Source organism: Paecilomyces variotii (assembly GCF_004022145.1).
Source record: "Paecilomyces variotii strain CBS 101075 chromosome Unknown C8Q69scaffold_6, whole genome shotgun sequence".
NCBI lineage: Eukaryota > Fungi > Ascomycota > Eurotiomycetes > Eurotiales > Thermoascaceae > Paecilomyces > Paecilomyces variotii.
In genome coordinates this window covers 1,397,414-1,423,761 of record NW_021167145.1, presented here as the reverse complement: position 1 = coordinate 1,423,761, position 26,348 = coordinate 1,397,414, and the positions used below count along the sequence as shown (strand labels likewise).

At 43.9% G+C, this 26,348-nt stretch overlaps 7 protein-coding genes and 1 non-coding gene across 8 annotated transcripts; 2 read left to right on the top strand and 6 right to left on the bottom strand.

The window, feature by feature from the left end:
- The first annotated feature begins 519 nt into the window (after positions 1 to 519).
- Positions 520 to 2,957, top strand: C8Q69DRAFT_287000 (hypothetical protein). Its single transcript, XM_028626977.1, has 4 exons — positions 520 to 550; positions 609 to 682; positions 744 to 1,200; positions 1,293 to 2,957. The coding sequence occupies exons 3-4, from the start codon at positions 934 to 936 to the stop codon at positions 2,898 to 2,900; spliced, it is 1,875 nt and encodes a 624-aa protein (XP_028484901.1). The 5' UTR covers positions 520 to 550; positions 609 to 682; positions 744 to 933; the 3' UTR covers positions 2,901 to 2,957.
- A 3,542-nt stretch (positions 2,958 to 6,499) lies between these two features.
- On the bottom strand, positions 6,500 to 6,629 carry C8Q69DRAFT_t78. The gene has a single exon. It is a non-coding gene; the product is annotated as a tRNA-OTHER (tRNA).
- Positions 6,630 to 7,028: 399 nt separating this feature from the next.
- C8Q69DRAFT_286952 (Alpha/Beta hydrolase protein) lies at positions 7,029 to 8,596 on the bottom strand. Its single transcript, XM_028626976.1, has 2 exons — positions 7,841 to 8,596; positions 7,029 to 7,787 (listed from the first exon to the last, which is right to left on the bottom strand). Exons 1-2 carry the CDS (start codon positions 8,308 to 8,310, stop codon positions 7,127 to 7,129), a joined length of 1,131 nt encoding a protein of 376 aa, XP_028484900.1. The 5' UTR covers positions 8,311 to 8,596; the 3' UTR covers positions 7,029 to 7,126.
- Positions 8,597 to 8,843: 247 nt separating this feature from the next.
- Positions 8,844 to 10,532, bottom strand: C8Q69DRAFT_469485 (hypothetical protein). Its single transcript, XM_028630763.1, has one exon. It carries the CDS (start codon positions 10,484 to 10,486, stop codon positions 9,050 to 9,052), a length of 1,437 nt encoding a protein of 478 aa, XP_028484899.1. The 5' UTR covers positions 10,487 to 10,532; the 3' UTR covers positions 8,844 to 9,049.
- A 378-nt stretch (positions 10,533 to 10,910) lies between these two features.
- C8Q69DRAFT_286936 (RING finger domain protein) lies at positions 10,911 to 14,184 on the bottom strand. Its single transcript, XM_028626975.1, has 2 exons — positions 13,862 to 14,184; positions 10,911 to 13,750 (listed from the first exon to the last, which is right to left on the bottom strand). Exons 1-2 carry the CDS (start codon positions 13,922 to 13,924, stop codon positions 11,036 to 11,038), a joined length of 2,778 nt encoding a protein of 925 aa, XP_028484898.1. The 5' UTR covers positions 13,925 to 14,184; the 3' UTR covers positions 10,911 to 11,035.
- Positions 14,185 to 14,811: 627 nt separating this feature from the next.
- On the top strand, positions 14,812 to 14,982 carry C8Q69DRAFT_403513 (hypothetical protein; the record flags this gene model as incomplete). Its single annotated transcript, XM_028628001.1, has 1 exon — positions 14,812 to 14,982. A coding segment is annotated over one exon (171 nt), but the record flags the coding sequence as incomplete, so codon positions are not given.
- A 181-nt stretch (positions 14,983 to 15,163) lies between these two features.
- C8Q69DRAFT_521547 (hypothetical protein) lies at positions 15,164 to 16,135 on the bottom strand (the record flags this gene model as incomplete). Its single annotated transcript, XM_028633517.1, has 2 exons — positions 15,164 to 16,066; positions 16,119 to 16,135. The coding sequence occupies 2 exons, from the start codon at positions 16,133 to 16,135 to the stop codon at positions 15,208 to 15,210; spliced, it is 876 nt and encodes a 291-aa protein (XP_028484896.1). The 3' UTR covers positions 15,164 to 15,207.
- A 1,394-nt stretch (positions 16,136 to 17,529) lies between these two features.
- On the bottom strand, positions 17,530 to 19,568 carry C8Q69DRAFT_499037 (hypothetical protein; the record flags this gene model as incomplete). Its single annotated transcript, XM_028632311.1, has 1 exon — positions 17,530 to 19,568. Exon 1 carries the CDS (start codon positions 19,171 to 19,173, stop codon positions 17,530 to 17,532), a length of 1,644 nt encoding a protein of 547 aa, XP_028484895.1. The 5' UTR covers positions 19,174 to 19,568.
- Positions 19,569 to 26,348: the final 6,780 nt, after the last annotated feature.

Here is a 26,348-nt window from a genome sequence, read left to right as displayed (position 1 = left end):
CCTACGGTCTGGCAGTTGAGGACTCCAGTTTATGCTCAAGTCTAGCATCATACTCATCCCTGGTATCGGAACTGTATCACCGGGGAAGTAGCCATTTGTTGACCAAGAATGGCTCTCCACGCTACCCTCCAGGTCTGGCGCAGGCATCCTCGCGTACGAATATGCGTCCATTTGCGAGCACAAACCGTCATGGGAGTCGATTTTGATTTTAGGTTATGTCGGGATCTGCCTACAGGCAGATCTCCTGTCGGGTTTCTCCCACGCCTTTCTAGCAGCTCCTCCACCCACAGGGATAAATAGGCTGAGCTAGTTGCTAGATGAATCCAAGCTCAGCGAGCTTCGCTCCAGAGGTTATGACCTTCTCCAAAACTTGGGTGATGCGCGATCGCAGTCGAATACAGATCTGGTGAGTGATGCAGCCCATATTTGCTCCGTTCGAGCTGACGTGCCCTTTCTAGATCAGCAAGAGGCCAATTTTGATAGTCTGCCACAGCCTAGGCGGCATTGTAGTAAAATAGGCTTTGTGCGTAGCCAACAAACAGTTTCCCAGGTATGGCTCTATTGTGTTAACCTCGATCATTCCCGTTCTGACGGCCAAAACTTAGCAGATTGTAACTCACCACCCGTTGTTGATATTCACCTCATTTCTGCCTTCACTTTTGCCCTACTATTCCTTTTATTGGTATATTCCATCTTGCTGCTGCCTTTGTTCCATCTTGCCTTACCTAACTTTGGCCCACCAGACAAGGTTCCCTCGACCAGAGCACCGCCTTCCTGGTTCCTGCTGATACTGTTACTGCCTAGTACTGACTCACCAGCACACAAGACATATCTAGTAGTGGCTGCCGGCGTCTCTTCGTGACCACCAAGTACTTCCCAGCCTCCAACTCTGCCAAAACCACCCCGCTCGTTTCTCCCCTCACTATCAATACAATGTCAACCAGAGCGCCTCTGGTCCAGGGTGGCCATATCCGCAATCCGTTGCGCGTCCCGGAGACATTCATTTCCAAGACCCTCCCTGAGATTTACGACAACACAATCGTCGTCGCCGCTACCCATCCCGCCCTCAGCAGCTCGCATGCCACACGTGACGGCTGGTTTCTTTCAGATTTTTATGCCTTCAACTACCTTCTGAAAGGTATGGGCCATCCTGGAGACAAGGATCGGAATGTGCCAGGCCAGGTCTGGCTCACTGCCGCGGTAAGTGCCTATATGGCTCTAGTCCATCGCATAATAACTGCCACAACAGATGTTTCTTGGTCGTTCAACGTGGACTGACTTGTCTTTGACAGGATCCCCGTGCTGTGGTCACCAAGTGGCCTGACCAGCAATATCTGCTTCATGGAAACCCATACCAAACTCGCCGAGTCGTTCTCAGTGAGCCTCTGCTCAACGCTAACAAGTACACCCCCGTTACCCTCGTCAAGACTTCCAACATGATTGAGGAATTCCTTACGGCTGTACGGAAGGCGTCGGAGCTGGCAAAAAGAGAGGGAGCCCCCCTTCTCCTGCTCGTGTTCTGCCATGGACTTATTAACCACCAGCTGTTGCTTGATGACGGCAACCATAACAAGGGCCTCAGTATCGTCCGACTGAAAGCGGCCATCGAGCCAGGATGCCGAGTGACACTGGTCACAACCGCCTGTTATTCTGGTGGATGGGCTATTCACCCGGACTTAAACCACACCACCCTAACAGCTGCCGGGCTTGAAAATACATCCAACGCCTGGCTTCCTTCCGCCAGTATGGGCCGCACCTGTGGCTCTATTTTCTGCAGTACTCTCATCGAAACCCTGTCCAGCGTTTCCAGCCCCCTCCTTGACAATCCCGCTCCAGGACCGGCACAAGATACGGAAAGCCTGCAGCCAGATAATCCTACCCAACTACAGACTGAGTCATACAATCAGTTCTGCCGCTCGATCCTCGAGGTCTGTGGGGAACGCGTGCATCGCCTGTGGGCCGATCAGGAATTCACCTTCAGCGCTCAGGACGATGATTGGGAATACTCATGGACGGCCCGAACGGGGATCCCGTTGGCCAGATTTGAGGAGCGCTGGAACAGCCTTCATAAAGTCACCTACACTCCACCGATGGGGCAATCCCATCCACTCGTCGATCCCAACCCGCGCAATCCGGCCTTCGATCCTTCCGCCTCCCTGGCATCCCTCACGGGCGGGAGCCGTGATGCCCAATTTCCGGATACCACAGAGAGCACTCGACTGCGCGCTGTTGAGATGGCCAGGCTGCTTCTGCAGGCCTGTCCTGGCGACTGGACCCAGGGGCAGAATGTGGCTCTCGCGGGCAAACTCCGGAGCTTCGTAAAGGGCGAGGTAATCCTCGGCGCTAGCAATCTCACTTGCACGGAGGTCTTATCCGTGGTGCGGTTTCGGTGGGAATCGGGTCGCTTTGCCGATCGCATCGTCGATCACTTTCGGCTCCCAAGGCCCGGCAACACCACGTGCATGTTTTGGGACATGTCTCTCTGGATGCAGGATGTTGCTGGGCGCGTCCCAGACTTCAAGGAGCGTCGCAGCAAGATCTGGCGCGTTTTCCGCGAGGCCGGCTTCGTCATTATGCCAACGCAGGAGCAGGGCCCCCCATTCTACCGCTTCTCAGACTATATCATCTCAGCCATTATCGAGGCGGGTAAATCGCACGATGCGATGATGGAAACGACGCAACAGATCGTTGACTATTTCCGCCGCGCCAAGGAGACCGCCCAAGACCAAGTCTACCAGGTGCGCCGAGTGCGTACCCTCGGCCGCGACTGGCTGAAGACCGTAGGGAGACGTATTCGCCGCTCACTCTCGCCAACCAAGAGGCCCGGAAACGTTGTCGAGCAATCCGACCTCGCTCGGACTGGGTCCACCACATCGACAGGTGCGCATCACCGCTGGTAGAGCTCGTCAATCTGGCATGATTCAGAGCATCACACTCTCGCCCCGTATCGGCTTAGATTCTCCAGATCCTTGCTTTTGTGCGGCGTGAGGCTGCGTCGTTTTTTTCATGCGGAATTACACAATGACAGTAGTGTTAGGCACCGCTCTTCGACAATTTGCACCGTGTGGGTTTTCTCTGACCCCTCTTAATGCTATGATCAATGAGGCACTGGACATCTGGTCTGTCGACCCGATGCACACAAGAATGAGATTGCTCGCACTGCTTTTCTCAAGGGTAAACTGTTCGAAGCGACAGGTGAGATGCAAAAAGCATCCATTGCCCTTAAAGTTGCCTGGCGACTGAGAAAGGAGATCACCAAGGAGGATCGAGATGTGAGAACCTTGAACACGAAGGACTTTGACGATATTGTTGCGTTTCGGGCTCGTTGTCAAGAACCGACCTATTACTTTATTCCACATACTTATTTCTATGGTATCTTTCCTGGTTTGCTTCCTGCTTTCCGTTTGTGTCAATTTCATATTTATGACTACCCGAGCCAAATTGCAATCGAAGAGAATAGAGTCGCATGCGATGAACCTTTCCACAGAATTGCGATAGCTCGACTATGTTCGCATTAGGTTTATACAATCTCAAGAGCTTGAATAAACACAATCTTTCGGATGCAACTGTAAACTTTGCATCAATTCAATAATTCCGGAAGCTGCTTAGTATTACAGCCATGTTAGGAACGGTACTTCTCAAACTATACAACCCAGCAAGATAAGGTTAACCGTCTTTGTAAAAAATTCTACGGGTCTAGAGTACATTATATGGAATACGTTTTCCTCTCAAGGCCTTTAGATATCCAATCCACGATACTGGATGTGTGGGCTGGTCCGTTCGCACCGTCAACATGTGGTCAAAATAAGCTATTTACGGTGGGGACGCTAGAAAACTCAGATAGCCGCGCGCTTATAGCCTTGCCTTACTGTTTAAAGGCATGATTACTCGATCCAGTTGACAGATTTGAGAACACCTTGTGCCAAACTTAATGATATTTTGTATCAAAAGACTGTACAACGGCAGAAATAAAACAAGCAGATAACAGCCAAGGGGATAGCGATACGTAATCGACGGCTCAGGCGCGGTAGGTGGTCCCTTGACAGGCCAATCTTGCCCGAGATGCTCACAAGAGTCCTCTTGTCGAAGCTGGAAACGATCAGGGTTAAAATCTCAAGCAGAAAATTCCATCTCATCGCTTTAGAAAACCTAGCGATGATATGGGATGATTTCGTCAAGCACAATGACGATGAAGCGCAAGTGGTGTATGATGACAGGATGATCTAGGAGATGGCAGGGGGGATCATACCTAATTCATCGGTACTAATCCTCCAGGCATAAAGGGATCTATTATCTCCAGTCGAAGACAATATGCGGTGCGTGACACACGAAGCCATGGTAGTGGTTCTCCTGTCTGATGATAAGTGGGAGCATATCGGCAAGGTCACGAAGGATTCGTCACAGAGCGTGCAGAATACGAGATATTATTACGACCCTCTTGAGCGTTGCTAGTATCTGCCTGATGGAAGTTTAGGAGATAGATTCTATGGCTGTCCTGATCCTGATAATATAAGGCGCATGATCTATTTATAATAGCTGCGCTGGAGGGAATGTCTGCAAAGAAAAGGGAGGTGAGACGAAGTAATTCGTCATATAAACATCTCGCATCCTCAGAAAAACGACACAGTGTCGAATCCAAAACAGCACGGAAGCAGGATCTGAATTTCTTGCTTGACTCTAGGTCTAGGGGGATTTGATCCCATATTTATCTCTAGCATACAAAGAATCTAGATCCTAGTAATCTAGTAATCTAGTAGTAATCCAGCATAATCAGGATTCAAAGAATCTGCCATAAACGGATAATTGATAGATCACCTGGCATTTGCTTTATACGCCGATACACAGCATATAAACAACAGATGTAGACGAAGTCCCAAAGAAACCACTGCCTACTTATGACTTCCAACGCGAGAATTGCTGATAGCATAAAAAAGCACCTTCTTGATATTCGCACATGTCTCGCAACAAATGTCTTCTTCGACAAGGACCGCGACAAGCCTAAGGCCATAGACATCTATTCCTCAGAAGGCAGGAGTCTTTACAAAACAGACCCGCGTTATGATAGTAGACAACATAAAAAGAAGAAACGGAGCATTTGCATCAAAAGATGCCATTCTAGCAGAAGGCACTCTCAACACAGCGCAGCTCCTCAAGCTAAGCGCACACGGGGCGGGGGACGAGTTGCAGAAATTTGATATTTTTGTGGTGGCGGTGCATCTTCCCGGTGTTGGGACGATCCTGCGAGACGATTATAAAAATAGTGTTGTTTGTATATTGTGACGAATGCTATCTATTTTCAGCAAGTCGCTGGCCTGCTAGGCTGGTGACCTATTGTTGAGGCAGTGGGTGGAGGGCTAGCCGTACAGACCCAATGGTGAGGCAGGCGTCGAATCGTCAGAACTTCTGATGCGAGCAAAGAACGGTACTTAAAGAAGATTCGTCTCTGTTTGACTGTTCAAAATTATTCCCCGGCTTCTTTCCCGGGTGCTTTAGGCAGCGATGGCTTCGCCGATAATTTTAACTTGGGATATAATCAAGCTCAATCCTCAGAGTTTCTGGGTAAGAACAGCAACGTTGCGCTCCGTCGGCCCTAGGGACACGCCAGACGTGAATTTCCGCTACTTTTATGAAAGAAACGATAGTTAGGAACTGCTCCTACACGTGGAGTGGCATTACCCCTGGGTGCAACCATGTTCGCACTAAGATAAGCTGAAGTCGATGTTCCCTTCGGTGTTGGATAAAATGAGATAATGAAGCCAATCAGGAATAAGATAGTTTCCGGGAACTGGTCCTTATACCTTGAATGACTCGCCCGGAACGCTGCGAGTTAGAAAGCAGTGGAAACAACTTGCAGAGGGATTGCAGGCAGGTGTTGAGGGGGAGGAGGATGTTTAGACATAGACACCGCAGTACCACAGTAACATGCCGGTGTAGTCCTTGTCGTAGACACGGACTCCTGTGCTTGATGGTGGGATCGACTAAGGATCCTAATCTGACGTCCTGAAGCTCAGGACAGATGGTGGAGAATGCCCGAATCTAGGACATGCTACCAAAATGCAAGGGCATAGGCCTGTAATTGGGGTGTAAGAAGGATAAATCCTTCCGTAAGGTCTGCTGTAGCTACTCATACCGGCAGTAAATCCGGCATTACTAAAGGAAGTAAAGCCAGGACCGTGCCGTTTATTGACACATATCAGTAGTAGGAGTATTATTATTAGTATTCATTGACGTCCGCCAGAACACAGGCGTTGGAACACAGGCTTCCCTGTGTTCCTAGTGACCTCCCATGGGTATTAGGACATGCCAAGCTATGGAATTATTATTATACAGTATGACCTTAGAAAGCAACCCAAGCAGATAGCGAAGGCAAATGCCACTTGTCCGGGCCTCCCCCAACATGCGGAGAAGCTCGAGTGTGTTATACATATAAGAGCATAGAAGTATTTTATAAGCAGTTTAAATGGTCGTAGTATTAGACGGGGGTAAAAAAAGAATTGAATAGCATGTCCTGGTTTCGATCCAGGGACCTCCGGGTTATGAGCCCGCTATAGTAATGTTAGTGGATCAGTTCAATGTATGTATTTGAGTCATGTGATTCCTTACGCGCTCTCCCCCTGAGCTAACATGCTTTCGGATGAAAAAAATGCAGGACATGATCACAATAAGAATTTGGCAGCCATGGCTGAGGGGATTGCGTTTGCACAAAAATTTTTCGAGAGTATTCCTGAGCTTGTGGGAGATTTGGAGAACTCATCCCAGGTCGCTTTTATTCAAAGCCTCGATGCGATCGGGAAAGGTAGAGAAAAAAAAAAAAAAAAAAAAGCTTTTACCCGCCACGCGGCTGACATTTGCACAATCGGACCGGAAGATAACCGCATAGTCTCGCTAGATTTGTGCTTTCGCACGAAGGGGTCGAGCGGTCGAGGGTAATCGATGCCTCGGTTTTCTCACGTTCACCGCGGGAATTTCCGCTGCTACCTGTATATTATCACTGGGAATGTCATGGACGTCATATCGGAATGTATAGAGCTAGATTTGTGTGATGCTTCCTGGAGGATAGCATGGAGGAAATGGTGTTGGTAGAAGATGCAGCTCGAAACTTCAGCAACAAGATTCAGCAAGGATCTCAAATATGCTGCGATAGGAAATCCGCAATTGCTTTTTGGCCGTCGGCCTTTACCATCACATCATTATGCAGTGCTTTTGGAACAATATGTCGGTTCACGGTGATATCGAGTGACCTGCAGAATGTTTCCAGTCTCTCACTTTGCTGTCGTGGAACAATCTCATCCTGTTCCGCCTGGGCAATCAAGATATTGGGTTTCTGCAGACCTGGAGCACGAGCAATGCGCCGTAGAGCCTGTTCACTGTCCCAGTGGTTGCGAAGGAACGGACTTAGGTAGTGGTACGGTAGCCACTTTTGAGGATAAAAATCCCGGAGAAGATCACGCATATTGGTAAAGGGAGTCTCGAGAACCAAACATACAAGTGGTGGATGCTCAGAGTCGCCCTTCTCAAGATACTCCGCAGCAAGTCCTGTTGCAGCGCCTGCACCGACGCTCTGACCCCAGAAGGAAATGCGAACGTTAGGTACTTGGGAATACTGCCGCAGCACCCACTGCATTGCAGCTCTTGCATCGCGTTCAATGCCTTTCTGCGAAGGCTTTCCCTGGGAGTGCCAGTATCCTCGGTAGGAGAGCGCAACAAAAGATATCTGGTGCACTTTCTTAGTTTTCTTGATAATACTTGAGAGAAATGGCAACCGTGGTGGAAGCGACGACGCATTGCTGCGATGAATCAGCCCGGCACATTAACTAGTAGTGACGCGTTATCTTCCTACCCTTGGAAATACAATATGACCAGGTGGACTTCATCATCACTGGCCACATTGGCTTTGACCTGCTCTCCTTCTGCATCGCCAACGATTAACGAAATCTTCACTCCATCTTCAGACTTGATAGATTCCTCCCGCCACTGAATGGGGCGACATTCTGGCGCATAATCTTCGATCGTCTCCCATCGTGCAAGAGGCGGGATGCTTGGCATATAAATGATCTTGTTCTGAAATATGATCATCGCAAGACATTTCTGTATCCAGAGGGTGATACCTAGACCCAAGAACATCGCTGGTGGGACTAATATGCTCGGGAGACTGAAACAGCGACATTGCTGTTGCACTACACTTTTCCGGTGGAATTTAACATGGAAATATGAAGCGTAAGAGTGAGTATGACAGTAGTGGCGACTCTGGATGTGACTCGACGGACTCGCATTCCGGGAGCTTGCTGCCAGTAGTCGGAATCTATTCATGGGCGCCAGTACCGAAAGGCCTTATTGCTTTGCTCCCTCAATAGGAGCAAGACAAATGGGCCTTTTTATTTCCAACTGAATCGGTTCAGCTGTCAGAAGTAGCAGATGATTCCTTCAGTTCAGGAAGAGGATCATGGAGCCGAGTCCCTTTGATTAAGACGGACAAAAAAGCTTGGTTGGGTGTCGAGGCTGGTTCCTCGTAACCATCTCAGAAGGAACAGAGGGTGTTCTTCTCTCACAACATAATTGGAGCTCTTGATAGTAACTTGTCTCTAGTTGCTTCGCTAGCAGCCAGAAATATCCAGTGTTGTCGTCGTCGCAAGTGAGTTCCGCGCATGTGATGAGTAAGCACATCATAAACACCAATCATATTTGCCGTTCTTGGACTCTTAAGCCTTGTTGTTTTCATGCCAGTCAAATCTGTTGTATATGGAGGGTATCTGCAAATTCTCGAGCACATTGATAAGTGTCGAATAATACAGGAATTGCATCTTAACCACAAATACATGCGGTAAGAACCTATATCTTACCGTCGCTGTCTTTATTTTGAGACTTTGGGACGTCTCAGTTACTGTCCGCGTAAACGCCTTGAGATTATTCTCTTCTGCGAAATCCATACCTAATATATATCCTCTATTAATAATTACAAATTGTAATCGCTTTCTCCCCATTTTCATTTCGTTCAGACCAGCCTTTCGTTTTCGGCTGGATATAATTAGTAGGCAATACTCCATTTATTTCACAGGAGATAGATCAGCGGCCAAAAAGCGCCAGGGATGCCATAAGTGAAGGCAAAGTCATAATCATCAGCTGTCCTTTCCAACAAGTCACCCTCAAATTGGAGATCAACGGCCGTGTGCGAAAACAATCCTGAAAGTTTTTGACAGGATGCATCAAAAAGAACGTCAGTCGCGCCTCGAGATGGTAAATCCAGCATTCGCCCTGGGTAAAGAACGTCACCGAAAAGTGACACTTCAGTCAAAAGCGGCAGTATGCCATGTGTGGACTGAGCCGCTACATGAGATATTGTTTTAAAAACAGGAGACTGACAGCACTGTAAAAGGAGGTGCTGCAACGAGCCCGGAAAATCCGGCAGTCTCTTCAAAAACGGTTGATCCACGCCCAAAATTTTGAGTTTATCGAACTCATAAAAGGAACCAAAGCCTCGATTTTCCCATGCAGGCGCGAAGTCGTGTTCCATGCTGCTAAGGTTGACTCGCACTTCCTCCAAATTATTTTTTTGGTCATAGAGTGCTGAATATAACTCTTCGGGGTTAAACTGGGTTCCGTTGGATGTTCCAATGCCATAACGGAAAGATTTCAATGTTGTGCATGCCCGGATAAGCATCTGAATGCTCGCGGCGTTTACACAGCTTTGTCGAAAGGAGATCATTGAGAGAGACAGAGTCCCTGGCGGGATATTAAATAGCTGAGGCAAAAGGGACTCATCCGCGTCATCATTGGAGCACCTATCAATCCACAGTTGTTCTAGAGAAGGGAAGGACAGTAGAGACAAAATATCCCCGAGTACGACCTGGTTCTCTTGATCGGCACCAGGACATCGAAGATGTAGCCGTCTCAGATTGCTCATAAACGGCAGCCCAGGTACTCCGCCGTGAGATAGTTGAATGATAGATTTCAGCGATCTCAAACTATGCTTATCAACAGAGATGACCAAGCGTCTGAGATTTGGCATGTGCAGAAGTAGCAGCAGAGTAAGAACGCTGGGTTCTAGGTGTAAAGAGCGTATCCACGCATCTCTGGGCACGGTCGGGAATCCCTGGAGATTTTTTATAAATAACTTGATATCACCACTGTATAAACCGAGCAGTCCACTTGTAGTATCAGTTCCCGAGGTATTGACAGAATCTCGTGGCTTGTCGCCTTCGGGACTATATTCTGGACCATGTTCGACAGAAGCGTCAATATCTAGGTCCCGGACGTTTGCGCTCAAGCGGGGACAGGAGACGATTGTTCGTGTGAGTAGTGGCAGTGGATACCGGAGACAGTGTGGCGAAGATGGTAGGATTTTGACGAAACTCTGATAGAGGACCGACTGAGCTATGGCACCAAGTCTTCTTGAAACTAAACAGCAGTCAAGTAGAGTTGAGACATCATCGGTACATTCCAGAATGATCACGAGGAGCTCTAGAGGTAGGTCTTGGAAGCTAGTCATGAGGAATTATTTCTATGTCAATGTAGCAATATTCTGTGAAAAAAACTTATGATGAGCTCAATAGCGATAACGACGTCGGGTATTTAGGCGGGGTGGCTATGCAGCATTATTGCCCAATCAGGAAGCGGCATTACTTTGCAGCGGAAGTGCAAAGTATGGCAAAGTATCGGATGGATGTAGTAGTCTTAGCATCGATAAGCTCCATACACTGGCGATATCTAGCGATGTTCCTAGATCCGGGATTGACAGATGACAAGCATGATGATTTCTCTGCAAAAGAGACACGAAACTCATCATGAGTTTTGAAGTCGAAATCTGTATACAGAAACAGACTAAGAACGAATACACTTCATGAATACATTATTTATCACGCTTTGCTTCATCTCGTTCATCTATTCGTAAGTCATGCGCATCATCCGACGGTCCCAATCCATATCCAAAACAAGCTATTAGGCTGGTCAAACAAGAAATGCTATATATGCAGCAGTACAAGCAATTGAGTATCAGCAACGAAGAGAAATAAGAAGACATATCGACAAAACATCCGATTCACGTAACCTCACTGATAACTCTTCCATAATTGCCTGGAAAAAGACCCGTCCGACCAGCGTAGCAGCCCCAGAACCAGTCATCATTGATGTTCTCTGCTTCTGTGATTTCGGCTCCGCCAGGGAAGAGCAATTCATCTTGTGCATCTTCCTCAGGAAACCATGGCCAGAGAGCGTAGAGGATAAGACCAACGCCTCCATCGGGTGGGAAGCGACGAGCAGAAGAGACTCCATGCGGAGTAGTGGGAGACGAGACAGGAGACTCACCGGATCCACTGACGGCATTTGCCAACGCAGCACGCACACGAGAGGCTTTCTTTCTTCCTTCTGCGCCTTCTTTCCAACTCCAATCTCCTGTGCTAAGTTCTGGAGAGGTAACAGAGCCGGATGTGTGTTGTTCAGATCCACGCCTACGGACATGTTCGTCCTTCAACGCATGACCGCCAACCAGCCCACGTACAATGACTCGATGCGGGCCGTCTTCGTGGTCCTGGAAGCCCACAACGATCATTCGATGACCTTTGAGGCATCTTCGCCAGCCATTGTGGCCATTCTCTTTGCTGATCTTCCCGCAAGCGACAAGTTTGAGATAGCAGTTTGTGCAGACGTCATAGTCACCACTGTTGCATTGAAGGCAATGAAATCGAGATGACGATGGAGAAATAGGATAGCTACACACGTCACATTTCGTGGAGAAAGATAAGATATTGTATATCTCGTCGTTGATGGATATTCTACTCGAGCTCACAGGAATGCCGGTACTCTTGGAGAAAGTTGTCTGCGTTCCGGAGACAGTGACCCTGCCATCATTGGAAAGACGACGAACCGGAAGAAGTGGGTGAGTGCAACATCTGCCTTGATTAACGCAGGAGTTGCAGAAACCCCAGTCCCCATAGTTACATTGGCCACATTTCCAGAAGCAGTCATCCGCTAGCGATTGACAAATATCACAGAACATGCCTTCTTGCAGTCTCCTAGACGGGTCATCACTGGTCATCTGTCGGCCTTCATTTACCTCCCTTTCAGCTGTCTCTTCTGGTCGTTCATATCGTCGAGAGCGCAAAACGTGCGGTGACTCCTGTACAGGCCTGGATTGACTATTGGAAGACGTCATACGCTCAAAAGTTGACTGTGCTGTAGAACCAAATCCAAACCAGTGGAGACAGCCGCGACCCTGGCGGTAGCAGCGGAGGCAGATGTTGTACTTGCCACCCGTGCATTTGGAACAGTTCTTATGAAGGTCATACTGTATGTTAGGCTTTCCACAGCGATCGCAGGAAATAGATGGTTCAGGATAAAGAACGGCAGGGATGCGAGCTGCGTCAGCGCGCGATGACGGTAGTCTCGAACGAGCATTGCTGTTCACCACGCCATCTACCCATAGCGATGCGGGCAACTCAGATGCACCATGTCCCGAATGCAAGGCTGGAGACCTTTGAGATTCTGTTGGGGGATCACTAGCAGACCGACTGATGAGCGGCTGGGATGCGCCCCTATCTCGGCCTCCTGAGACCCAAGCATCGTATATTCTTCCTTCTGACTCTGCGGTCCGCCGTGCTGACGAGACAGATGGCTGCCTCGTTCTCGACCTTGCACTGTAGGATAGATGCCCCTCCTGATCTGTCGTATCAGTAGCAGACCTTGCAGCAGGCCGCAGTGTAATTTCCGAAGAAGAGGCTGGGTTTGCAGGTGATGGCGAAGTTCTGCGACGTCTAGCACCTTGATCTGAGGCTCGCCTCTGATGGCCTGGGGCGGACGGTGGCGATAGCTGTTCTAAAAGATGTGGACGCGATATTGGAGGATGCCGCGAAGCGTCTCTCTGGGGCGTAGATGTGGATTGCGTTTGCACAGTCTGAGATCTAGCGCGCTGATGACTAGATTCCCGTGGCTGTTCAGCAGCCGTATTCCGCGGCGGTCGAGAGTTTGACCTTTGTAAATGTCTCCTGCGATACGCCTCCGCAATTCGCTCACTCAGTTCCTCTTCCTGCGCCTGATCCAGGTCGTGCAGATCTATGCCGTCCAACAAGCCGTCCTCGATGATCTGTCGCAATATCTCTTCCTCCATACTTTCCACATCAGACGAACTGAGCAGCGACCGCAAGCTGGACTGGTGTTCGATCTGCCTGGATGATGTCGATCCAGATGCCATGCTTCCGGCATGGACTGCGCTGCGTGCAGCATGTTGCTGTGCTTGACGTCGTGCTCTGCGCTCCTCTTCACGACGTCGCCTTGCCCGGCTATCGTCCGTTCTCTCATTGGTATCAACGCTCGCAGCACGACGATGGCGCGATGACTGCCCACCTCGGGAACTCGAAGGTCTCGCCTGTTGCCGGCCGTCGACATCATGCAGACTTAACTCCCTCACTTCCTCTATCAGCCGTCGATCCTCTTCGTCCGAGTCCGCTGCCGCGCCAGAGTTTGGCGCTGGCAGCACTGAGTCGCCGGGTTTGTATTTCTGCGCTATTTCTTCCCTCTCCTCGGTTGGCTTTACACGTTCAGGGTTTGCTTTCAGGAACATATCCAGTAGAGTTGTGACTGTGGCATTGGGCCGTGTTTCGCGAACGGCCGCTCTACACGAGGGGCAGGTGAAGCGCGAAGAGTGAGATGACCCCGCCCGCGCTGCTTGCCAGGAGAACCATTCTTTCAAACAAGAGCCGCAGAATGTATGAAGGCAGTCGAGTAGGGTGAGAGGCTGATATAATAGTTCTGTACAAATCTAGAGGTTATCAGTGATTATCGCAGCTGGGCGCATAAGGAATTCCGCGGGGTTACTGGGAGTCCACGAGGAGCTGCTGGGACATATATAATTCTGCAAATTTGCACATACCGAGCAAACGAGTTCCTTCTCGAGGTCCAAGAGACCCGCGCCACTGCGCTGTGTTTCCGCCATCGGATTTGTCTATGCGACGCACCGCGCGGGGGGGACGGCAGTGGTCACCAGCGAAGCTCGAAGCTCCTTCAGGAACTTATCGTAGAAAGAGAGCGGCCAGTGATATATGGGATCACCGCCCAAAAGAGTGTAATTTGAAGAAAAGCACTGCTTTTCTGTGGCCATGTACAGTAGTACTTGGAAAGCTGACCGTGGCGGGGAGCTGTGCCCGTGCGGCGGAACATCATCGCATCTTCAGACGCGGTGGATTTGCTAAGTACACTAAGTCAGTAAGCGGGTCCACAAGACTCTCTCCACATGATGAATCGCCGGGATTTATCCTCCGCAAAAAAGCACTTTCTGCATGGATGGATTGTTTTCTTGAAGCATGTATTAATACAGCCATCGGGTTCCATTTATAAAGTGTCATCGCGGGGCGGATCTCGAGATATAGAGGGAGGAGGATTGGATTATGTTTCCAATCCGGATATATATTTACGGCATCCCAATTATATATATATGGTTTCCATGGTTCAGCTCCATCGGCCTCGCGGTATAGCCGCCAAAGATCCATGGATTTTTCAACCAGACAGTATGGCTTCTGTACTTCTGCACGTCACGGCCGAGGTGAACCAGTTTTGTCGTCTACTCTCTGTAACTGGGAGTGTCATCGGAAAACCAAGTGATTATCACCAAAATTTCAAAAATCCTTCTCAGTATGACAGATTCCCTGGTGGCGTTCCTTTCGAAATACAAAATTTGCGAGTCGGGAATCGATACATCAAATTAGCATTCAGATGGGTACTTGAGCATGACTTCTCCTATGTGATAAAATCTGGACATGGAGTGCGACCTGCTGAGGCTGAAGCTATGAGACTTGTATCCAAGCACACCTCCGTTCCTGTAGGGTCACAGGCATTCTCGACTGGGAATATGCGGGATGGTATCCGGATTATTGGGAGTATGCACAGATTCTGAGTCCTGTTTTCTGGGGTGATTGGTCAATATGGATAGATCGGACTACACCGCAGAGATGGGATCTTAGTGGGATTAATGCTGCCAGGAAAATTTTGTTTTAACATCGTTATTGCCACCAAGTGATAGCTGTAAATGTAACTAGTTCTTATCTCCATTAATACCTCAGAAGCAGGAGAGAGTAGTTGTAGGACTCTTCAGAATGAATTGCTAAAATTGTATGTGACATAGAACCGTAAAAAGCTATTAACGCCATAGGTATGCTACGAAAGCACACTTCAGATCCTCGATAGCAGTTCCCGAACCCGACGAATGGCTAATCCCTTATTCTATCTCACCAGTTTTGCAACGAGATCAGACCCCATCTCTGCATTAGAGTCCAGAATCTCCGTGAATCTCTCGTTATCACCCAGTGTCCGTGCCTCGCAGGCAATGTAGTGAATAACCAAATCCCGGAGAGGAGATTTCCCACCGGGTTCGTATCGCCCAGTGTTGGCGTAAGTGAAATCAAGTAAGTCAAGGACAAGAGATGCACTCTCACGGTTCAGGGAGAAACGGCGGAGATCACGATGGAGTGATTTCAGACACTGTTGGCGTAATTTTTCAACGAGATATTTCGTCGCAAAGACGTATAGTTTAGCATGAAACACGATGTCTGGATCCATAGCGCGCAATGCAGACTTGACTCCGAAGCTCCGTGACCGAAATTGTGCCCAGAGCGCCTCATCTGGGTAGACGACATCAACCTGGACAGGTTCAGACTTATGTTTCGAGTTCGCTTTAGTCCCATCGTAATATGCCCCTTTCCCCCTGTACTTGCTCTTCTTCGTTGCGGGGCTAAATCCCCAAGTGTCTTCTGACTCTGCATCCAGCTGAGGAGCGCTAAAGTCCAGTAGAGGCCCCATGGTGGGTTTCATATTCTCCTGGTCATCCGTGGAAGCATTATTGGATGATTCTTTTCTATCTGGGGTCACGTAGGCGCCGGTGTAGGCGTATTCACAGAACGCGATGAACGTCTCTGTTTCCACATCATCGAGAATCGCCACCCCGTTCGTAGACTCTTTCATAAAGCCATTGTTGATGAGGGCATACAAAGGCTCTGAGATGTTTTGTACAATAGCAGAATGTATTGTCAAGGGAGTCTGCTCCTGGCCGACGAGGAAAGTGAAGTGAGATGACCGAATAATCCTATGTTGATTGTTAACGGAGGAAATCATTGACAGAATTCGAGAGTACCGACTTTTTGTAATCAGCCATTTTTGCTGTCGTATTACCAGTCAAGTAATGATGCTTGTTGATGGACGAGCCGGATGTTTTAATGGTGAGCAGTGGTTGATAAGAGGCAGCCTGCAGGGATAACCTGGCGGCGCTCTCAACTATCAACAAGATATGGCGGTAATATTTTGAGTGAAGCTCGCTGGGCTTGAATTCCCTAGAAACTAGCTCAGCCTATTTATCTCTGTGGGTTGAGCAAGAAAGGTGTGGGAGAAACCCGACAGGAGGTCTGCCTGTAGGCAGGCTCCGACACAATCTCTAGACACTTGTTGAGAACCACATGTAATTCGGACATAAAATCGTCACAATGAATTTGGATGGAAGAGGATTCGCAATAAAAGTAGGACTCTGTGGAATCCTGTCCGGGCACAGGAGCAACGGTACGACTTGAAGCTCCTAGTTAGTAGCTAAGTTGTTTGCTTGCTTCTAGATCCAGGACGAGGTCGATCCCATACTTATCTCCTATAGTATACAAAGAATCTAGGCCCTAGTGATCTAGTAGGTTTGGTTCTATCCTATAATTAAGACCTCAAAGAACCCGCTGCAAACGGACGATATGACAGACCACCTCACACAAACAACAGCAGGCTACCGTAGCAGCGATGATCCGTCGTATTAGCCAAATCAGAAACGAGGATTGTTCTGCATATGGCTCCAGGCAAATGAAGTGTCTATCGAGTCTCCACCCTGTACCTCCGACGATTAAAGAAGACACATTATCATGCTGTAGAAGTGGCCTGGCCTGATGTTGGACATCTGTTTGAAGCAAGGCTGTCCGCAGGGCATCGCATCTCGCGTTGAAAATGGCGACAAAGTAAGTCGAAGAGTTTCTTAAAAACAGTTAAATTGGCAATCTATTTCATTGAGGTCACCGCGGGTCAATTCGGGTTCTGCTGTCCTATATTCAAATCCACGTTGAACCTCTCCACCCCAGTTATCGAACTAACCAGCTTTAACCCATCGCCTTCACTATATGACTAGCATGGATTCTCTTCAGTCTCATATTCATTGGAAAACTGCCAATACTTTCGACTATATCTAGGTGAGTTGCCCAATTACCTGAGTCCAGCTTATTTCATACTGTCACTTGTACTTCTACTCCAGGATCGCCCCAGGGACTGGATATCACATCTACACCATTTGATCATATGGAGATGGATGTTCAATACAAGTCTACAGTTCTAAGATATACTTTTGAAAAGGTCCCATTTGGGAGCTCCAGGCTCCAATATCATCCATTAAATACAAACTAGACGCCAACCACCCCCATCTCCGGCCCGCGGAGACGACACCAACACCCCCTAAAACAAACAATTTTTTTGTTTCTTTTCTCTTTTATTTGACAGGTCACTCCGTGGGAGGGCCCGAGGAGGAGATCAGTTCCGGGGCCCGGCAACTTCGTGCTTGTGCACCCGGATACTGATCTCCTCCGTCTTCGGGCCCTCCCCAAGTGGCAGCTGCCACTTCTCCGCAAAGGGCCTCTCCTCCACCTCCAGCTCGTCGAGCCGCTTCATCACCCACCCCTCGTGGTCCCCGCCGATCATGGTCCCGGCCCGGAGATTCCTGGTCTGAATCTCCTCCGTTGTCATTTGGCCGAGACGCCACACGTCCATGGCATGGCGGTTTGCCTGCCCGAGGGTCGTGTAGACCTGCTCATGGACGTGGGTCTTGACCACCGCGGATTCGAGGTTTCTCGTCTCCACGATGGTCAAGTACACGAATCGGGGGAGCCAGTTGGGGGTGGGTTGAACGCGGTCTTGGGGCGCGACCCCTTCGCGCAGCTCCTTTTCAATGAAGACCGCCACTGCCCCGTATCCCTGCGAGTCGACCACTTGCTGGTAGATGCCCTCTGGGCCGAAGGAGCTTCTCAGCTCGAACTGGTCACCTCCAGTCTCTTTCTGGAGGCGTTGGATCCGGTTGAGCATGTGGGCGGTTGCCCGTTTCTTGTCGACGTATGTTCCGAGGATGGTCCGGCCCGGAATTCCCTGGGCACGGCCGTCAACCTGGACGACAACGTACACCCAGTACGTGTCTTCAGTTCCGGTCTTTGCATCAAGCTTCGGCTGTGGTTCAGTGTGGCTCGCGAGGGATTCGACGGTGTCGATGACGGCGTTGTCAGAGTGGCTGGTCGTGCTGGAGTGGATGTTGGAGTGGACGTCGGAATGATCGCTATCAACTTCGCGGATGGTTGCTAATGTTTCAATGGGAAGTCCTTTGCCGCCTGTGGTTGCACGGTTGATCAGAGTCTCATCGGAATGGTCATCGGAATCGTCGTCTAGAGCGCTTTCTGAGATGGCAGGAGTGGCTGAGCGACCTCTTCTGAGCGGAGCACGCTTCACAGGTGCCTGCGGAGCTACTGATTTTCCTCCGGTAGTTGGATGAACTTGTTCGGTATCGTCCGCAAGATCATCATCGAAATCCTCTGCGTCTTTCTCTGAGACTGCTGGTGTGACAGCCCTGCGTCCTTTTTTCGGCTGAACACGAGGTTTCTTCGCTTTCGGGGCGCTCTTGCTGGTGGTCTTTGGTGCTGCTGCTGCCTTGCGTTTCTTGCTGACAGTCTGTGGAGCATGGAGTTCGGAGTATGAAGGGACAGGAACGGAAGAAGGTTCACTCGCTGGCTGGCTAGTAGCACGAGTAGAACGACGCAAGCCGGTGGATGAGGTCGGTTGAGACTGGACAGGAGTTTGCTGACGTGCCGATCTGCGAGGCGGAACTGACGAAGCAGCTTTCTTCTGTGGCTTTTGCGATGCTGATGAGGTCTGTGCCTCCTTCGGCGGTTTTTTGTGGACGTATTCAGAAAAGAAGTCATCGTGCTCCTCTTCTTCGGCAGCAGTTGAAGCCGCAGGATTCTGGTTTCCTCCAGTTGATTTACCAGTGGCAGTCGGATCCAGTGATTCCGCGCGAGCAGTAGCAGGATATGAAGTCTGAGTGTCTTCTTGACCGCTAGACTCTTCTTCTGAAAACAAGCCATGAGTTTCCGCGGGAGGACGGAAGAGAGTGTTGTCACGTTTCGCAGGCATCTTGACGAGTTGAAGAGTGAGTATTCTGAGGTGTTGAAGTGTTGGACAGAGTTTGCAGAAGGAGTTGAATGCAGAATCGAGAAGGTATCTCAATGCAGAGTTCCAAGGGGTTCGGTCAAGAAGAATGGTGAAGTTGTGTTTGCAAGACAGAGATCTGCGGGATGGTGGCGTCTGTAACGTGTCCAGGCCAGCTGGAAGAAGTTGCAGAAGATTTTGAAGAGGAAGATGTGGCAGAGGAAGGTTATGAAGATGGTTATGAAGAGCAAGATCTCCAAGACAATGTTTGCCAGCAGGAACTAGACAGACGTTGCCGCAAGCCTTCACTACAAGCTTCAGACCAGCTGAAGCTCAAGTAAAGAAATGTTGTTGCTGAAGGACGAAGTTTGGAGACAGAGAAGAGATATGAAGAAGTTGCAGTCCAAAGAGAAGAAGTGAAGGTGCAAAAGGCCTTTTATACCCTCTGTTTAAGATGCTAGACCTGCTCATAGAGCTGGCATTGTATGAACAGCCATGAATAGACCTAGTTTCTATTCAGTAATGCAAGTAGAACAGGACAATGTCTTAGCTGAGATAATTATGCAGTAGAGCAGGGTGAGTTTGTGCGCCAGCCCCCTATATTCAGATGTGTTCCTCATGGGTCGGCCCAGTAACTAACACAATAGATATATTGAGCGGAGAGAGCCCCTATCTATTAGTAAGGTCTACAGAACACAATTGGCAATTTTTCTATTCATCAAACGGCAATAAATAAGACACATAATAGTCCAGCCAATACAGCGTATTGAGGGTTTAGGTTTGATATGAACACAACCTTCCATATCAGCCATTTGCCACAGCATAGAATAATTGATAAAACTGCACAGATGCGAGAAAGCACGACCTCAATTGAAGAAACCCCCTAACCTGCATGTACCGATATGGAAACTTGAATTCCGCATATGCCACCAGAAGCAAGTACCAGAGCGCATTCCTATATCAACTCCTGGAGTGTACTCTGCTTGCTATATATCCAATCTAGACCGTAAGGAATGTCTATCGTGCCTATATCCCAAGAGCATATTGAGTTGAAATTTGAAGACACGGACATTATAAGGATAGCATGGGACACTTCCCTGGACTGCTCGTGACTATAAGCCTTAAAACGCGTGTGTCCTATCCAACAGACACGAAAGCACTGATTATCCAAGAAATCATCTCAGAAGACTCAGTAAGTGTATCTCCTTATAGAAATACATTTGATCACCATGACCTCCTTACAGCTCACGTGTAAAGCTCTCTTCATTCTTAACCTCCGGACCGTATCTCAAATTAGATACTACGCAACGTACAAACCAGAGAAGAGAAAACACTTCTAGCTCTGCGTATAAAGCATTCCTACTTGTCCAGAGACAAAAGTAGTAAATCTACTTACTGCGCTCAATAAACACCTCAACTATAAGAAACCAGCTCAGCTCTCGAGTAGAACCTCTAGCCACGATAGAAACCCAGGAAGGATTAGATCAGATAACACTGCATAGACCAAGAATGCGATATAAAGCCTTCTAGACATGTAAGGATAGGAATCGCAACGTGGTAATTAGAGTCTGGAATTATATTTTATATACTTATTTCGACCTCTTGTTTTGCAGCATAGAAAATGGTAGCTGTATGCTTATACACTCTATATAGAGTAGTAGTCCTAGTAATAGTGTTCTTTACCTTATGTAGCGCTGCTACTTAGCCTACTAAGCGTGTTATATAAAATGAAGGAAGCGGTGAGAAGCTTGCTTAATTACTAACTAGGAAGCTGGTGAATCCTATATAGGATCTCCCGGTCATATAATTGCTAATATAAAGGGGTGCTTAGCATAGACTACTGGAGGGGGGCTCCAATACCTCCCCTCACATCAAGCACTAGAGAAATGCTAAAAACTAGCTAGGATTCTAAATATAAATAATAATTAGAAAGCAGGCAGTTTAAATAGTTAAATAAACAGTAATCTAGAGATGTTAGACAGTTATAATTAAACTAAGCTATTTAAGCTAAGTCTTAAACTTTAGTATAAGAAGCCTTTTAATAAAATTGTTAGCCAAATTATTGGCCGAGTCAATATGCTTTATATTAATTATACCCTAAGCTAATATATTACAGATATAATAAAAGCATATATTAATATATTTAAAGCGCTTAGTTCTAGAGAGTAATTTAATTAGATCTTAAGCCTTATTATTGTTAATATTTAGGATAATAGGACCCTTATCTTATATAATACCTATATTAATTATTAAATAATATATCTACTAAACCTTCCTAGCAGCTTTAAAAACTGCTATATATTTAGCTTTATTAGAGCTAATTATAATATATATTTGCTTATAAATTTTTTAAGAAATAGGTTTACTAGCAAATATAAAAATAAATCTAGAGGTAAAGAAGTATATATTAATATTACTAATATAATTAGAGTTATAATAGGCTTATAGAAGGCTAATATCTCTATTACCTTTATAGTAGATTATATTATAGTTAATTATTTATTATAAATAGCATATAATATACTTTAAAGCAGTATAGGATTTTAGCATTAGATAAGTGTTTTACTCAGCCAGTAGACTTATTACCTTTACTAGATCTAGGTAAGTCTTTATTATTAATTATTAGCAGCATCCTATACTTTACTGGTATTCTTTAATATTAATTTCTAGAGTAGGCTTATTATTAATTTAAAGCTTTAAATCTAGAAGAGTATTAATATAGCTAAAATCTTTTTATCTGAAAGATTAGATAAATTTATATATATAGCTAGATTAAGTAAGTTAAATTACCCTATTACCGCGCAAGACCTCTATTCCTAGGTAATATTTAACTAGACCTAGGCTCTTTATCTTGAATTACTTAGAGATGCCCTTTAAGACCTCTTAAGCTGTTTTCTCTAAGGGAGTAATAATATTAAAGTTATTAATATAGGTTATAATAAACATATACTTTGTAATAAATAAAATCTATAGATATAGATTATATAGGGAGATATAGAAGCTAGCACTAAGTAAATATTCTACAAAGATATTATATTATATCTTTACTAAGGGAGTTAAGCTATAAAGAGCTTAATCTAATTTACAGACTAAAACTTCCTTTTTATCTTCCTAGAAGCTTATAGGCTAGAGCATATAAATATTATAATATAGCTTTCTATTTAGAAATACCTAGATAGTATTTACTTATAATATTACTTATCTATAATAAGCTATATAGGTAAATAAGATATTAATAATAGCAGCAGATATTACCAGCGCATAGGTAATTATATTAAATATAGTATTATTTAGGATATTCCTATAGATTATCTAATAAGCTTTATAAATAATTAACCTATCTAGAGCTTCTTTCTTCTTATATACCTATCTCCTAGGTATAGGATAAATGCTAGAGAGGAGTTTATCTCTCCAGACTAAATACTAGCACTTTTACTATATTAATAAATTAATTTCTTTTCTTATAGCTGCTTATTATTAAATAGCTTTAGGGCTAGTTATAGCAGCTTTAAATAAATACAGAATACTCTACTCCTCTTTAAAAGAGATAGTATAGACCTTTATTAAATTAACAGGCCTATACTAGATTATAGTAAGATTCTCATTATCTAGTTCTTTCTCCCCTATATATAATACCTAACTTCTACATTTAATAAGTGCCTATAGCATTAATAAAATAGCCAGCTTAATTATACATAATTTAAAGCTCTTTAGTTTAGCTACTATAATATTGTCTATATTAAAATATAATATTCTTACTACTTATTTACTAATAAGATCCTATATAAGCATATTACTATTATCCGCTATACTAACAAATTTAGCTAGCTTTACCTTTAAGGTAAGCTTATATATTAGGGCTTTAGGTCTAGTTAGTAAATAATATCTTAGAGCCCTATATCTATGCAAATTAAATATAGCTATAGGGTAGTTTAGCTAGGCCTAGATAGGGACTTACTATTTAATAGGTTTAATACCCTAATCTTATAATATTGCTCCTGGCGTACAGTTGTTAAACAATAGTATAGAGGTTAGCACCCTATTAATGATGTGCACAGCATATTTAACTGTATATACCTATATAGAGTGCGGTATCTTAGAGTTAATAACTATAACTCTAGCTTATTCTATAATAATCCTAATAGCACATTTACTAATACTATTTTACTAAGAAGTATAGGCTGTAATAGATTTAAATATAATACTGTAATTAGTATAATAGCCAGCAATAGTATTTATATAGAGCTTATTATTAGACCTAAAATAAGTAATAGTAAAGCCTAGAGAGTAGATATATTCTATAATAAAATAAACCTAGTTTAATAGGTAGGCTCTATTTAATATAGGATATACTTAGTAATATTAGGTAGTATTATTAATAATAAGTAATATATATCTTATTTTAATATTGCTTAGAAGCGCCTTATCTAACTTATAGTCTAGGGTGCGCCTGCCACTAATTATATCTATATAAAGCTATCTGCTAGATACTATAGCCTATAGTATAAGTCTCTATAATATAAGCTTTATAATTTTAGCTTATTTATAGATATTATAGAATAAGAGATCTTTAAATCCTTTAATCTTAATGCCGGAGAGTAGGTTATATATTAAGCATATAATATTTATAGGGTTTAGATAAGCAAGAATATAATATTATTTAACTAGGGATTATAAAACTTAATATAGAGCTAGTAGCTTTAATAATTTAGAATTAGCTTCCTAAACAGCTAAATTCTCTCTTCTACTATTTCTAGTAGTAATAAGAATAGCCTAATAAACTTTCTCCTATATAAGGGGATAAGCAGGCAGTATAAGATATTAGTATTCCCTATTAATTTATTTTCTATAAAATTAACTTCTTTTTAGTATCTCTATATTAAAATAATTATTATCTAGCCCTATTTAAATCTAATAGCCCTATTCTTTAAATAGGGCAAAAGATAAGATATTATTATTTATTCTAAGAGCATAATAGATATCTTTAATAAATAATAGGACATTATTAAACTAAACTAATATATTACTAATTTCTTTAAATAGGATCCTTTCCTTATATATACCTTTAAAGAATATAGTAGAAAACTTCATTTCTATAAAGCTAAAGAATATATCTTTCTAAGTAGTTATATAAGCTTTAGAGCTAATATCTAATATCTAATTTCCTACCGCCAGCTTATTTATAAGTATAGCCTTAAGCTAAGTAGATATATTATTAATTTTAAAGATAGTCTAGGAAAAAATAATAGTATTAAGATTAAGATTTATATTAGAGCTTCTATTATATTGCCCTTATTAATATTTAAAGGGGGGTTATAGTTTAAGGTAAGCTAACTAATATTCTTTAGCTATATAATAGCCCTTACTATAAAAACTACAGAGTTTAGAGATTTAAATAATTATTTACTTTAATTCTATAAATATACTAGTAGCATTTAAATTATTCGCAATATTAGATCTATTCATAATATTAAATCTGCATTAAGTTAATCTTATATTAGAAGCAATAATAAAGGTAGTAGCAATCTGCCTCTACAATAATTTAATACTGCTTAGAGCTTTCTTATACTAGATTAAGTCTAGTAATACCTCTTATATATCTAGATTTATAATATCTAACTAGTCAATTATACTAGTATTATAAAACTCCTTAAAGCAATTAATTGCCTACTTAGGAGTCTATCTTATAATATATATAATTTACTAGTTATAGACAATATCTTTTAAATTAATTTTAAGCTTATTAAGCTTGCTTAAGATTTGCTTGCTTTTAGCAAAGACAGTATTTATAAGCATTAATATAAGTAGATTAATCAGTTTAAATAGCTGTTAGGATAGCTTTACCCTTTAAACTAACTTAGCTATACTAAACCTCTTGTTTAGTTTAAGCTAGATCTTAATAACTATATTATATTCCTTAAATTATATAGCATCTAGGATCCTTGTATTAAGCAGCGCTATAAACTAGCTCTATATAACAGCTTAGACTATTTTCCACTACTAGATAAATAGGCGCAGAGGGGTTTATTATTATAAGATATCTAAGTCTTTAATATTTATATTATTGGCGGCTAGTTTAAATTACTAGCTTTATTTATTAAAATTTATATTATTCTCTTATAAGATAAGGATCTTCTATTATTTAAAAGTATTATTAATTTACTTTTATAGTATTTTAGCTTTAGTCTTAAAGCTTATTTAGTTTATTTATTAGATAGGGTATTAGCGGGCTATAGAAGCTAGTATTTATTAAGATCTATATCTTCTATTTATAATCCTCGCTATAAAATTAGTTTATATATCCTTATTATTGTAGTATAAATACTACCTCTATTCTAATTTATTAATATAGGGATAGATTTCCTATAGTTCCTATAGCTTAAGTTTATATTAAATAACTATAGATATAAGATTTAAAAGATATAGAGGGTTTATAACTAAAGATAAATCTATAAGAATAGGGATAGTCTCTTAGTATTTAATTACTATAATTACTTAGCTCTAGAGCCTAATTTTTTTAAATAATTAAGCTTTTAGTGTATATTCTTCTAATTTTATAGAGTTATAGATTTTAGCAGCTATAGCCCTAGTTCTTTATAAAGTCTTTAGAATTAATAGGAATTCTTTAAGGGTAGAGAGGCCTTACTCCCTTTATTTGCCTTTTTTAAAAGATATTAATATTAATATTAGTCTCTAAATAATATCCAGCAACTTTTATAAAATAGTCTAGTATCTAGAGACTATATTAGGTAATTATATTATAGTTTATAATAATATAATTATTTAGACCTCCCCTTAAAAATAGGGGTTTAAGCCTCTCTAATTAGATTTAGATAAAAATTTTTAATATTTATATAATTAGTAAAACTACCAATTTATAATAGAATTAGATACTAAAAAATCAATATATAGATAATTAGATTCTATAGAATTAATTAGTTAATTTAAAATAATTATATGACAGGTAATTATAGCTATAGCTAGGGGATTTAAATAAGGGCAATATAATCTAAAGGAAGTAGTAAGAAGCTTGCTTAATTACTAACTAAGAAGCCGGCGAATCCTATATAGGATCTCCTGGTTATATAATCGCCAGTGCAAAGGGGCGCCCAGCATAGACTACCAGAGGGGGGCTCCAACATAAAAGCACTAAAATGTCT